The 15,129-nt window shown below is 46.9% G+C and overlaps 1 protein-coding gene across 1 annotated transcript; it reads right to left on the bottom strand.

Moving 5' to 3' along the window:
* Positions 1 to 3,652: 3,652 nt before the first annotated feature.
* dusp3a (dual specificity phosphatase 3a) lies at positions 3,653 to 13,105 on the bottom strand. Its single transcript, XM_049015248.1, has 3 exons — positions 12,745 to 13,105; positions 5,909 to 6,141; positions 3,653 to 4,781 (listed from the first exon to the last, which is right to left on the bottom strand). The coding sequence occupies exons 1-3, from the start codon at positions 12,933 to 12,935 to the stop codon at positions 4,573 to 4,575; spliced, it is 633 nt and encodes a 210-aa protein (XP_048871205.1). The 5' UTR covers positions 12,936 to 13,105; the 3' UTR covers positions 3,653 to 4,572.
* Between the last annotated feature and the right edge of the window lie 2,024 nt (positions 13,106 to 15,129).

Raw genomic sequence — 15,129 nt, 5'->3', positions numbered from 1 at the left:
AAAAGCAAAACAGTGCTTTCAGCAAGTGCTACATATCACGTTACAAAGAGACTATAACAAGTGGACAGGGGAGGCTAATATTTTGACAGTCTGGCATGAACATTTACCATGATTACAAAGACGTTCTGGGTGCGAGCTTGCAAAGAAGAAGAATACTCTTCTGTCAGAATGATGGAGCACACGCAGAACCGTAGGACCAGAACACGAGGAGAAATCATAGAAACCCGCTTGCCGTGGATGTATCAGGGCTGCGAGTGTTCAGGGAGACTGGAGAGAAGCGACCTCGGTGGAGCGGCGCAAACGTCTCGCTGGGGAAGCCGCCCGCTGGCTTTAGTGGGGCTCGCCATCTGACACACGGCAACGTCCAAGGGCAAGCGCTTTCATGCGTGACGCGAAGCCGAAGAAAACGAAGGGGAACAGAAACAAACGGAAGCCGCCCGACAGAGGGGGGCGATCTTGCCTTCACCCATCGGCGGGGGATCATTGCAAAGGGCCAACGAACATTTATGAAAGTTGACTTTAAATGCACACAACACAGTGGGTTTGTCCTATTACACTTAAACTAATTAGTAATTTGAAACTTCAGGCCAAATTCAGCACACCGATTCTGCAATTCAAGGCAGAACACTTAAGGAATGATTTTCTGCTATATATACAAATATAGCTTAGGGCGGGGGTGGCCAATCTTATACGCAAAGGGTCGTTGTGTGTGCTGGGCTTTGGGGTAAACTTTAGGTCAGCTGTTCACACCCAGGTGTGAGGATTCGTCAGTCAATCAGTCCTCCAATTAGTAATCTAATTAAAAGAGTTGCAGTGAAAATCCGCATACACACCGGCACTTTGTGGATGAGACTGGCCACCCCTGGCTTAGGGATCTCCAGACAAACAGAAGTTTCCTCTACACCTTTCTGTCCCTCAGCTGAATGTGCTGACTGCTGTGCTCAGGGCCAACAATGACGGAATGAATTCTGAATAACTTTCCTGGCTTCAGATGGAAAAAAATCCTTTATTAAAAACACGTCTTTGCTTTTCTAATAATGTTCAAAAGTTCATTAACTGAGAGGCAGGGTTTTCAGCCTTAGACACCTATATAATTTTATATATATAATTGAAGCAAATGTTAAGATTATAAATAACCACCGCCTCCCCGAGAGTGAGAGCATTTCTGCAAATGTTAGGGTTATAAATAGCTTCTCCCCACCCTCACAGCAGCACCAAATGGGCTTGGTGTTGCTCGCACTAGAGCCCTCAGGACCCACTGAACAATCACATGACACCAAGCCGCGGCCCGAAACCCACGGCCTGCAGATTACTGCACAGGGACCATCCCGCGGCACGCTGAGTCATCCTAAAGAGAAGATTCATTACTAAATGTCATGCAGGATAAGAATGGTGGCGGCCATTAGCGGCCTGCGTTCGGCGTGAGTGAAACGCCACGACGTCAGGGATGGGGTCCAGTGCAGATCGGGCCAGGGAAACTGCGTCTCTGCAGAGAGATTTACAGCAGCAAATGCTTTTATCCACATTATGAGCCATCGATCAACCTTTTCCATGCATTCCTCCAGGAAAGAGGTAAATGATGCCCGTTACTTGAATTTATATTCTAAAGTCTACATACTACTGATATATATAGAACACACACAGGAAGAGTTAGAAGATACAGAGGAACAGCGGAAACACCTGGACCTTTAACATATTGATTAAATAGTCACTCTGTGAAGCACGTTTTAGTATTGGTGTTAGTGTAAATCAACAGAAAAATGAATTAAAAATACCAAAGAGCATTCATATATATCAGTGTTATATTTGTGTAGATATCTAATGAAGTCTTGGCTCCCTGTTGGCTCCCTCACTTTAGCAAAACCCCCTCCGGTGGATATGAAAATGCCCCCAGGCTTCGATCAGAGCTGAAATCACATCTGACAACTGAGATGGGCATAGCTGGCCAATCTCCAAGCAGCTTAGGGCCGGGCATCCAGTCCGAGCGGAAGCGATCCGAGCCGCTAAAGCGATCCGAGCGTTAGCGATCCGAGCGTTAGCGATCCGAGCGTTAGCGATCCGAGCCGCCAAAGCGATCTGAGCGGAAGCGATCCGAGCCGCCAAAGCGATCCGAGCGTTAGCGATCCGAGCGTTAGCGATCCGAGCGTTAGCGATCCGAGCCGCCAAAGCGATCTGAGCGGAAGCGATCCGAGCTGCCAAAGCGATCCAAGCCGCCTCAGAAGGGAGCCGGCCGCTCCCAAGCACGGTGCGCGTCAGCGGACGTCAGCCGGCACTCTGCTCTCCTCCAACACTGTGGTCTACCGCACAGCGGAAAGGTCAGGAATCCCCTCATCGAGGCGGGGTAGATGAAAAACATAAAGCGAGCTGAGAACATCCAAATGGGGCCATCCTGACACAGACAGTTACCTATCAGCCGATGGCACATGTCCGTTTTCGTTTAAGTCAGACACTTGCGCTCCAAGCCACGAGCACCTACTACACGTATGGGTGAGGCCAAGGTCTCTGCTAAAACCTTGGAGGCTAGCTTGATATGCATAGAAACGCCCCTTATATAAAGCCCAAGGGCTCAACTTCAGCAGCTGGCAGTGCGGTATTCATGGCAGGCAGGGTATGGAGTGCGATGCCAAGTAAGACACCTGACAGTCGTAAGGCAAGGACTCAGCGGAGGTGGGGGGTACAAGTGTTCCATCATTTGGGGCCGGTCACGTCCAACGGCAGCCAATGGGCCCTGACGGATGGCAGTGACTGGCAGCCAACCGCGAGTCCTGCAATGCCGCGAGTCACAGCACTGTAGATACGTTATATTTTGAGGGCGGTTGTGCTGGGGGGAAGGAGGGGGGTGCATCAGGAAACTGCTGCATAAAATTGCATTAAACATGGAGTTGGGCGCACTGGGTAAGAGTGGGTCACCAAGGCTGCATCAAAGACGGGCGCTTCGTACTGCCAGCAGGAGACTGCAGCTCACTCGCATGCAACACCCGAAGGCTTCCGGAAGGTTTGTGAAGGACTGACACTGCAAAGCAGAAGCAGCCAGGAAACCCTCTTCAAAGCAAGCTTAAGACCTCAACCGGAAGACCTGGTGGGGGGGGGGGTGTTCTCTGTGGTTTGGGGGGGGCTGGCTGGAGCAAGACAGAGGGAGTCAAGCTGACCTTCCAGGTGGAATGCGATTGGCTGTTGAGTGTGCAGCTGTGAGTATAGCGGCTGATTCTGCAGTCACATGCAACCACACAAGGGGCAGTAAGATAAGGGGAGGGGGGTGTATAATCTCATACGGGGGGGCCCAAAACCATGGCAGTTGAGGGAAAGGACTCTTTCAGCCTTTAAACCACAAGCTTCTCGTGGTTTCAAATAAAAGACCCATGTAAAATGTGTCCCTTTTCAAAATTTGAAAAAAAGTCTGCTCAGTTAACATTTTTTGAACAGTGGGCAAAAAAATTGTAGTCAGAGGGAGCTTTTTCTACCCTGAAATGACCTGAAAGATCCTTGGAGGATGTTTGTGACTCGGTATGAGGTGGAGATTCCTCAATGGCACAGACCCGGCAAAATACAGTGACCTTTGGGCGAAAAATGGCTCAGCTCCTTAGTATAACAGGGTCACTGCAGGTCAGTGGCAGCTAACTCTCTTCTGGGAGAGATTTCAGACAGGTCAGTGGACATTGTACAGACGGCATTTATTTATTTATTTTGGAAATGAGCTTTGACATCATAACCATCTGTTAAAAGATGGGACAAGGTAGCCTGGTTATCTGGCAGTGGGCAACTCTAAAGTTATTGTGCTATTCTTCGATGATTGCATTGACATAAATACACCATTTGTACTATATGGCTGGACTGGTATCTAATCTCATGCACGAAAGACTCTGAAATAAACAAGCTTTAAGGAATACTGTCAGCTGCTAGCCGCGGTAATCACACCAGCCAGTTAGCATATGCCCACATCGGATGCTAAGTTAATACAGCGAGTTCTGGGAAATTAGTGCTGGCTTGCGAAGAGTGTGGCACTCTCGAAGAGGAGGCTGGGAGGCAAAGCTTTCCAAAAGACACGCCATTTTACGCTCCAGATGGATTTTCCAGCAAGATATCCGTTCAGGAAAACCCGAGAAATTGGCCAATCTCAAATAGTAACAAAAACTGGAAACGCTACTGAACCTGAACACTTGGATTTAAATATATATATATAACCCAAATATCTGTGTTTGTGTGTGTGTGTGTGTGTGTGTAATGCCTGGACGCCTTAAAAAGGTGCAGGAAACCAACAGGAGGCCTTGGAAGCCTGGCAGTGGGACACCTTGTGGACACAGGAACAAGGGGGTTGGGCAGGCTGCGGGCGCATGCACCGTGAGCTTCCCTCATTGGCTCCCTGCTGTTCGCATGGGCGGAGCTTCCTCTTGACAGGCCAGCAGGTGAAGTGAAGGGGAAGGGGGGCGGGTATGAATGAAGGTGCTGTCATGGTGATTGGCGGGTGTGGGTATGCCACGTAGATGACTGGGGGTGCACTGGCCTGGCTAGGTGCTGGGATGTGACCCCGCCCCCCCGCAGGAGGCAAAATATGAGAGATGGGGGGGGGGGCTCTCATTTAGTTTTTAACTTGCCCTCGCGGCCCAGGCTTTCGTTCAGCTGGCACAGCTGCCTCAGGAAACCGTCATTGGGGCCGATTTCCCGCTTCTGCCGCACCATCGAGAGTGCGGTGCGAACGTCCATCTTGTGGCGCAGCATGAGGTAGGCGATGACCAGCGTGGGCGAGCGGCTGTAGCCTTCCCTGCAGTGCACGTACACCTTCCCTGGTGGGAGAGAGATCCCAGCGAAGGATCAGCAAATCTGCCTAGGCAAGCAGCAACGGAGCCAGCAGACGAAAATGTAGCCATGACCTCAATAACAGATGAGCAATGTCGACCGAGGTCGACACCCCCTCTGACACTTCACTGCCCCCCTCCCTCTTTCCCACGCATTCACTATCGACCCCTTGCCACCCCCCGAGGAATTCCCCTTGCCAGGTCTTGTGTTGCTCCGCAGCGCGCTCGAATCCTCATGTTTTTGGAGTTGAAGCCTTCAAAAAAACGACACCCCCCCAGCAGCCGCCCGACTTCCAGACCCCCCAGGCAGTGACCCGCTATAACCAGGATGCTACCCTGTTGCCCTCCTCGGTAAGACCAATACAAAAGCATGTTTGTTTCTGTGCTGATTTACTACCCTGGACTCCTACTGCCAGAAGGCCGAGAATTAAGACGCTCCATAATTGCTCTTTTGTGTCAACGACGGGCATAAAATCCATGTAGATAAATAGGCAGGTCCAGGCTTGTGTCTGCACCAATTAATGACATCGTTCTCTGCCTCTGATTGGATGTAAATTCCAGATGGGCACCCAGAGCCATCTCGCCACTCCGAAAGTGAATCTCCCCCTCCACTGTACAGAGAGGAAGGCTTCCAGGGAACACACAGCGAGTCTGTATATATGATGACCCTGCAGATGCTGTTCCTCCTCTTGAAGCATTGCACCCGCTTCTCCTACAAAGGCTGAAGCCAGGATCGTAGGAGGTGCTGGCTATTCCTGAAGGCCTCTTTGTTCTGCTATAAATCACACCCATTTTTTAAAATGATAAACAATCTGGACAGACTCCGCTGGAAAATGGGCTACTCTGCCTCCTTACTTTTCACTAAAAAAACTGTCCGACTGTGTTTTATGAAAACTTCATAAGCAAACTGACAAAGACCTTGTTTGTGGAGGTGACCCATCCTGTCCCCCCCCCCCCACCCCCCAAGAACCACAATGCCAGAGTGACGACTTCTGGGTTTATGAAGTAGCAGCGTGTGCTTACTGCTTCAGCAGCAATGCTTCTTTATTCTTAGCACCATATCAGGTGTGGCGTCCCTGGACAGATCACGCCCCAGCGTGGAGAGCCAGGCTTACCCTTCCCGTCCTTGTAGGCCAGAGCTTTGTCGATGAAGTCCGCGCCCTCCTCGAAGAAGGCACTGAGGTCGAAGTGCTCTGTGTCGTTAGCCTTCATGCCGTGGTAGATGATGCCGGTGCCAGCGTAGAACCCCGCGTTGGTGTTCACGTGCATGAAGGAGTTGCCCTCAGCTGCATTGAGGATGTGCGTCACTCCCAACCGCTGCAGTCTCATCGAATTCTGAGCCACAAACCTACAGGAGGGCAGAGAGAAACCACTAAGCGGAATCCGCAGGGAAGGAGAGCGAGCAGCAGCCTGTGCACAGGCAAGCCAGCACCAGAGAGGGACCGGGACGGGCACTGCATACACACTCCTGAGGACAGTACACAGCTTTAACCTGGGAAGCTATTGAACAATCGAAAAAAATGGACACTAGCAGTCAAAAGTTTTTGCACACACTATACTCACTTAACAAAAAATACACTCAATATTCTTTGCAAACAAATAAATTTACAGTATATTCACCATTTAAGTACCTTTATTAGCAAGAAAATATCATCTCTAGCCGTTATAACAGCAGACAACATTCAAGACATTCTTTCCACAATGGACATTAAATGCTGTCCTATTTCATGGGATGAAACAGTTAACTAGTGAATTTAAAGTTAAAGGACAGCCTAGAATTTGACTATGCCATCATTATACAACCAGTTAATATGATGTCAGACATGCACTGTTATGTACTCTTTCATTATTATTAAGAAAACTTGTTTTATTTGACTATTTTCATTTATAGTTGTTCACTCAACTTTCCAGTGCTTACCAAGAATAAAAAAAATCTGCAGTTTATGAAATAAATTGAAAAGTGGTAAAAACCTGTGGTATGCAAAACCTTTTGACTGGTAATGTAACTGGCTGTAAGCAGGGCTGAGTGCAGGGTAGCTGTCTGCGCCCATGACCAAAAGGCTGTGGATTCAAATCCCAGCGTCAGCCAAGTAATCGAATCACTGTATCACTGTATCACAGCCTTCAACCCCAACTGCTCCAAGGACTGTCTGACCCTATCCTGGAAGCTACAAGCACATGGCAGGGAACAACCCAGGATGGGGTGCCAACCCATTGCAGGGCACACTCACACACCATTCACACCTACGGATATTTTGGCAACTCAAATCCAAAGAGGATTCCAGAGGAAACCCCTCAGGGAGAAAATGCAAACTCCACACAAGTAGAGCCAAGGCTGAGATTCAGATGTTCAGAGGGGTGAGGCACCATACTAGCCACTGCACCACTGCACCACCCCCATTTGGGAGCCATTTATCAAACAATTTTAATCTCACAACTACTTACAAAACAAGTTTTACTGGACAGCGAGTCCCAAGTGATTTACTGCTTTATATAGTAAATCTTCCAGCACAAACCATTCCTCAATCCCTTAAATATAACAGAGCATTTTATACCAATACTAATAAAATAAGAACCATGATACACTGTTTCCTGCAATTGTTATGTTGAAGCGTCACATTTAAATTTTACACTAGTGGCCAAAATTGTGGAAACACCTGCAATGTTTGGCATTACGCTTTAAAAATTACTAAACACAAATTGTTTATAAACAATCAAGGAATGGTACAAATATCACACATTGGACAATCAAATAAGTAACTGCAGCAACATTTGAATTAAGTTCTGTAATCTCAAAAAATTGGAAGTGCTTCCACAAATTTTGGTCGCTAGTGTATTTTGACTGTTATATTCGATTATGTTAAACCATTTTGCTCAACAGTTGTGTTAAACCATAATGAAAAAGTCCACTATGCTAAATATACTCCACCCCAGAGGCAACTATTTTTAACCAGTCAGATTTAATTTGCAAGTTACATATATGTTTAATTTCTGATATAGCCGCCTATCTCCCATAATGACTGTAGGGACCGTGAGCGTTGGGCCTATTGCAGGAAGAGCAAAGTCCAAGGCTTGGGGCATCATGGATGGGAGAAAAGTGAGGCCACACACTCAAACACTGCAGTTTACAGACACTGGGTGTTTTTCGATACCAAGAATGCAAAGATCGTACCTGTGGTCTTGGCAAGAACGGACTTGTTAACTTGCCTCCCAAAAACGAAGGCAGATGATGGAGAATGGGTACACAAGAACGGTCAAGTACGCATACTGGGAAAGACCCACTGTGTTTCTGGGCTGGGCGAGGAATCTGGAGTGGCCAGAGATCACATATACAGGAGACGTACAACACAGGTGGGACTGAGACGTCCAGCACTGGAGGTGCGAGGCAGCAGTGCTGCCCACTGAGCCTCATCTCCATCCTTACCTTTCATACGGAGAACTTTGTCTTCAATAATAACTTAAGGCAGGTTCAACACCTGACACACATGATATTTACACCTTTGGCAGGTCTCTCACACTGGCGATCCAGAAGCTTCTTACAGGAATACATTTGAATAAGGACCTCGGATAAGTCAGAGGCGTGGGAGTAGTCCAAGGTGACGGATTATAGAAGCGCATTCCTAAACGACATCACATTCTCGCTAGATGTTAAAGCTGGAATGTCACGTGGAAACAATGTGAGCGTTTCTTTAAGTTCACACTCAATCCTGCACCCCCCCCTCAGCCTGTCTGCCTGGGCATTGAGCTTGACGGGAATAAATCTCTGAGCCACTTTTAGACAGCAGAGATGTCTGTCTAAGCTGGCAGCCCTGGGGGAACAGCAGAGTGTTCCAGACTTGCAGGGGCACAGAAGGGAATTTGGCTCCTGCCCAGCAGCATTCAGACGCCCGGACACAGCAGCAGCGGCCCTCAGTCTCCCAGAATGCACTGGTCCCACCCTTCTGCCCTCATCACCCCCTCTGCCCACCTTCTGTACCCCGCCCCATCATTAACGGACATGCGGATTCCATGGAAATCAGGACAGCCGAGAGATCTCCCAGCAAGGTCCTGTGCCTGTGACTCAAATGGTGCTGAGGGGTTTTGCGTGGCCCTGTAGGTTAAGCCTTGGTGCCCGTAATCAGCAGGCTGCTGGTTCGAACCCCGTGGCCTGCAGAGTGATGTCACCATTGGGCCCTTGAGTAAGGCTCTCCAGAGACTTGCTGACCCTACTTTCTCAATTGTATCCCGCTTTGTATAAGAGCATCTGCTGAATACATGTAAATAAGTGTTTCTCAAGCTAAAAAAATCCATGCAAAAAGCCCCACGGTGAATGGAAGCCCCAAGAGCTTCCTGCTTCAGTGTGATGCTGCTCGCTGTGGTTGAGGTGTCTGCATCAGCACTGCCCTTCACCTGGTGAGGAAGAAAGACCCCTGCCTGCATCCCAGCCTGCATCCCAGCCTGCATCCCTCCCCCACCCCCCGCACCATATGCGCACCCAGTGTCCGCCTTCGTAGCTGCTGAAGTGGATAAAACTCCGCTGGTGTTTCAGAGGCCTGGACTTTGGAAGTGGGAGAGGTGGCCCAAAAGGACATCAGTCATATTTCTTCCCCAGATCCCCAACGCAGACTCATGGAACAACCTCTGTGTCGGCAGAGCCCAGACGTGCCGACATTACCTGGCTATAAATAATGCATTAAAGTTTCGAACAATGAGAGTAAGATAGTGAGGATGACCGCTGTCGACGCTGTTACACCCTGTAGTGCCTCGTCTACCAGCGCGCTGTCATGTGAGACCTGTGCATGCTCCTCTGCGAAATGCCATGTGTTACTGGAAGGAAGCAGCTCTGTGATTATTTATTAAAAGGCGTTTGTTCCATTACTGTGCCCCGGGACACAGACACTCACAGAAGACGCCCCGCTGCGTAACAAGCCAGCAGAGTCGGCATAAAATTCTGCCAGAGGCTAAAATTAGCACGCAAAAAAAAAAAAAAACAAATACCTTTCCCAAAGGCAAATATTTGTACTTGTGGCTAGTCTTTTACACCATAAAAGGTGTGCAGTGTTTCGGGAAATTAAGCTTATTTGTCTTTGGCTTTTTAACACCAGATTAAGTAAAAGGAGACAAGAAGAGTGTGATCAGGAGCGAGAGTTTATGGTGGCAGTGACAGCACAGCACACTTTCAAATAAAGCAGGATTAGAACAAAGCACACATCAGTAATGAGCTACTTAACTGTAATTAAAGAAACTGACAGGCTAACAGTAATCTAACACTATTGTGTTGCTTGTATTCAGCTCCATTTTTTGGAGGAAGCTTGCTCTTTTTATTTCTAACCATTCTTTTTTTAAAATATTAGCCCACCACTTAGTTAATTACCTGGAGCTGAGAGGGAGCAAAAATGTGGATTGTCTGGGAGGGAGCAAAAACATAGACTATCTGGGGGTTACTAAGGATCAGGTTGGAAAACATTGACTTGAGCAGTGTTTTCCAATTCGGTTCTTGGGGACCCAGAGACAGTTTTTGCTCCCTCCCAGCTCCAGGCAAAAATGTGGACTGTCTGATAGGGGGCTCGGAGGGAGCAAAAACATGGATTTACTGTGGGTCCCTAAGGACCAATTTGGAAACACTGACTATGAGCATTTCTTAAGCCATTTTCAGGCTTTTCCATATTGCTTACTCAGCACAGAGTTTTGGTGAGCCTCTCATATGAGGCATGGGGTACAAAACAGAGGATTTTGAGATTCTAACTGACCTGACTGCATACCTTTGGTGTACCCAGACCCCCACAAACCTGGGGGGACAGGAAGTCAAATCCACAACCCTGGAAGTGTGAGGTGACATTGGTACCCAGGGAACTGCCACACTGCCCTCTGTAATTGATAAAATGATGCATTTCTTGAAAAATGCAATAACTCTACTGTCAATAAAGCCTGACGATTTGATTATAATTGTTGAATACTTAACTGCACATCCATAGCAATTTCAAGGAGAAAAAAAGAACTCAAAAATCAGACCTGAACCGGACTGTTCATCTCTGCTGTGATTTTATAGGACATACAATACTCTCTGAGTGGGTTCAGTGGGGCAGAGCTGGGAGTGTGCATAGGTTATATGAGCCTGTTGTACTCTAAGCAGCTCCTCTCGGTAGGGAACGGGAAGAAAATGTCCACGCTGTGTGAATTCAGCGCTGTTTAACTCTTCTGGTGTAAAGATACTGACTGCGGTCAAAAGAAAAGACGGATTAGACGTATTAGGATGTCGATAACGTTTAACGGAAGCGCGGACGGCTAAATGGGGACATGAAACATCCAAAGGACGTGGATTGCTTTAATGCTGCGAGACGCGCTGAGGTCAACGCTACTGGTGTGAACGGCACCCGCTCCGTGGAGCAGCGAGGGCCAGGTGAGGCAGCTTACACCCACATAAAAACAGATGGAGATCCAAGGCGTGCGGCACAATGTCAAGCGGTATAGAGAGAGCGGTGGACGCTGTCAGATCTGCTCTGCCCGCAGGATACAGGGCACAGATACATGATGGGAGCAGTTAGATAAACGCTATGGAATTAACGGCGTAGGAGTTTGATATTCGGGGTGAGGGCTCAACATGATAATTAAAATAAAAAGGCCATTTTATTCGGGGGGGGGGGCGGTTAGGGGGTGACGAATGAAGCCAAATTTAATATTGGCGGAACAAGTCCCCGAGTTTCCTATGTCTCTGCATGTACGCAATATCCATACTTGTAGGACTGACAGACAGATAAACTCCAACCAGTTTGCCGAAACTGAATCGGCCAGCAGGAGGATGGAACGCGATACTTTTAAAGAACTTTTAAAGATTTATATACACAATACATTACATAGGCCTATGCAACAGTAGGCTAAATATTACATACATGGTTGTTTAAACCATTTTACCTTAATGTGCGCATCTGATCATATCTCGATAACCTTAGAAGAGGAATTAGTTTATAAAATGCATTGTGCATGAGTTATGGTACGGATCCGCGACTGACAACAAACTTGTTTCACCAGCCGGACAAAGCGCGGTGGAAGGTCGCAGCCGTCGATCAGAACAATTGATATGAAAATCTGAAAGGTCCCCCGAAATAAGCCCGGCTGCGAGGCTTTCCTCCCTCGGCGTTATGGCGCGTCTTTCCGTGACTGGCCTTAATTACATGACCGGGTTTTCCACACAATGCAGTCTAATTAACGGGAAATGTCAACCTGTTCAATTCGTAAGGCGGCAGAGAACAATAACGGTAAAACGAAAGCATTATAGCCTAATTATAACACCGAGATGGCACCACTGACAACGGGAGGCTGGCATTTTCTAGGATAAAAATCGAAAAATCCGATGTTACATCAGATTCTGAAAAAGTGCATGATGATAAATCACGAATGTATTAATGCCAAATATATAATTCGCATTGTTATCAGCTCCAATAATACAATAATACAGTCTTATATTTAAATTATTCACAGTAGACACAAAAGAAACGGATATCAATAAGCAATAATAATTAAAAATATCGAAACGTTTAATTGTGGTGCCAGCTTTTAAAAATTTTGCAGACAGTACTGAAAAATGTAAATACCAGAAAACATAGACTAATCAAACTTAGCCTACTGCTCATTTATCCAAACCCTCGAAACACTAATTAAAAATTTCAAAACAGATTTTATATTTTCATTTACATATCTTTACATATCTGAATAACTGCACTATAGTTTTAGCACGTTAATTAATCTTTTGCCGAAACGCTTTCGATTTGAAAGATCATTTACAACATGTTTTGGAGATCAGGAGGGGTGGATAACGAATACCCCTAAATGTCGTCACTGAGCCTGATAGTAACGTGTGTCTGAGGACAATGGACTCATACCCGTGCCTGTCATCACGTACAATTGTTGTTCTTTGGGGGGAATAAATTGGGGCGAAATATGCATATTATATTTAATAATAGGAATAACTCACGCGTTGCCTACGTAGATCCTGGGGAAGACCTCGTGAAAATGTTGCGTGGGGAGGCTGTAATATCCGTTGCCGTCTGACAGCAGCTCGTTGAGTTGCTGTACTGAGACCTCGTAGTGTGACACGCCGACTTCAGCTGGAGCCGGAGACTGGGCTGGTGCTGCCGTCTTGAGCGGGCTCTGGTTCTTCCTCATGCTTCCAGACGGTCGGTCCAGCTGGGTGGGGCGCAAGGGAGTCTGGCTATTGTGGGAGGAAGGACAGCTTCCGATCCTGCCGCATCGCTGTCTCTGAGCCGATCCTCCTGTCGTGTGTGTACAGTGTGCGGATCGCACGATCGCTCTGTGGGCAGACACACCTCCCCTCCACCCCGCCCAGACGCGCCCCGAAGCAGACAGCCGCTCAAGATAGAAAACTGTCTTCGGACTATGAGGCGCAGTGTAGGACACAATTCATAGTGCTTCTCGCACACGTACAGGCGAACCTCACATGCTTTTTCTAAAGCTCGGTAGATGCTTATACTTACCATCTGTAGGACGTTAGGCAGAAAGGCGAGATGTTACAGGAACACAGAGGATTTCTGTACAGCTATATGTATACGTACACTGCCAATATATCAAAACTAACTGTAAAGCGTTAAACAGCAAACATGGAAAAGTACTTAAGATCTCTTCTCTCGTGGTTTTTCTCGTAGGGCTTTCTGATTTTCACTTATACTGATTTACACTCATCCATCCATCCATTTTCCATACCCACTTGTCTTGTGCAGGGTGCCTGGGGATCCAGAGCCTATGTCACTGTTCCAGTATGGTGGTAAGCATGGTGGATTGAGGTTAGCACTGTTGCCTGACACAGGGATGTTGGAGGGGCATGGACACTCTGTCAGATTCAAGGTGATATTTTATCAGGGGCCTCAAGATTTTTATAAATGCCCCCTGTCCACACACCTGTAGGACTGAGGGTTTGAATTGCACGTCCACTGTGAATTTGTGGAGTTTGCTTGTGTTCTCCTGTGTACCCCTGAACTTTGGTTTCCTCCAAGACACACAGTTTGGCTAATTGGTGTTGCTAAATTGCCAATGGTGTGTGTTTCCTGTGATGGACTGGCAGCGCATCCAGGTTTACAGCAGCTCTGAGCTTGCGGGATCGGCTCCAAGTGACCTTGACCAGATTAAGTGCATGGAAGATGGATGATTCAACATGGATCACTGTCATGACCTGCCTCCGAACAACCCTGTCTTGTTCCTGTTTAGTCAGTAGATGTCGCTGCTGGCCATCCTGTGACTCTCGTTTGCGTTCGCCCCAGCTGTTTCTCATCCTTTGTGATGAGATAATTGTTATGGTCCACACCTGCCCCTCATTACTCCTCAATATCTGTGTATATATGCCCTCACCAGCCTCCCTAGCTTGGTCATCAATGTTTGCCGCAATGTTTGTAGTGTAGTTTCCACTTATCTGCAAAAATAAAGCCTCCTTTGTGATTACAACCAAATGTCCTCCTGGCTTTTGAAGGTGACAGCTCACTATACAAAGCTATGCTTCATACCATAGTATGTGCCTCATGATTCTGAAGCAGATATGCACCAGTTGTTACTTGTTGAATGATGCAATTGGCCATAGCAGGTAGATTAGCCCAAAAAGGTATTTTGTGCTGCTAAGGCCAAAGAGAGGGAAATGGAATTTATTTTATAGTTTATTTTCTGTTATGAACATTTTTGGAATACTAGTACATGCTGGTTACAACATGCAGATGAATGATTAGCTACATGCGCATCTGTGTGTCATTAAGCACAGCATGGGGTAGGTGAAAAGGAGAATTTCCCCACAGGGATCAACAAAGCATTATTATTATTATTATTATTATTATTATTATTATTATTTTCATCGACAATGATGATAATAATAATGAGAAAGTCATTTTGATAATGTTTCTCAGATTTGCTCTAATTGTCTCCAGACAACTTGCAACCAAGGTCCAGTTTAAGGTTCAATTGTCATCCATGTGACTTTACAGAGAATAGGTGCTCACTGTAGGCCCTGCTGTTTATGCAAAGTCGTTGAGTCAGTCAGGCAGCAGTTTCCATCGGGTTTTTGTGTGGTGTGTAGAGGTGTTACTTTTAGAGGGCCGGAACAGATGAGCTAGACCTCAGATGACTTACACTGAAGGAGGCAAGGCTGCGTTTAGAACAGAGGATCCCCAAAGTCACTGCAGGCATCCATATAACACAAACACAGCAGCATGTATTTCTTTAAACACTGCCAGAACAACTGGATGCAAATAATGCATGTATTTTTCTGCAAAATAAACGCACGCTTAATTTGTCAAAAGCTTCTGCAAACACTTTTGCACATCGAAACATTACATCCCCTTTGAAAATATATTTCACCAAA

The sequence above is a fragment of the Brienomyrus brachyistius genome, chromosome 5 (assembly GCF_023856365.1).
Source record: "Brienomyrus brachyistius isolate T26 chromosome 5, BBRACH_0.4, whole genome shotgun sequence".
Taxonomy (NCBI): domain Eukaryota; kingdom Metazoa; phylum Chordata; class Actinopteri; order Osteoglossiformes; family Mormyridae; genus Brienomyrus; species Brienomyrus brachyistius.
This window is presented reverse-complemented; position numbering and strand designations above follow the sequence as displayed.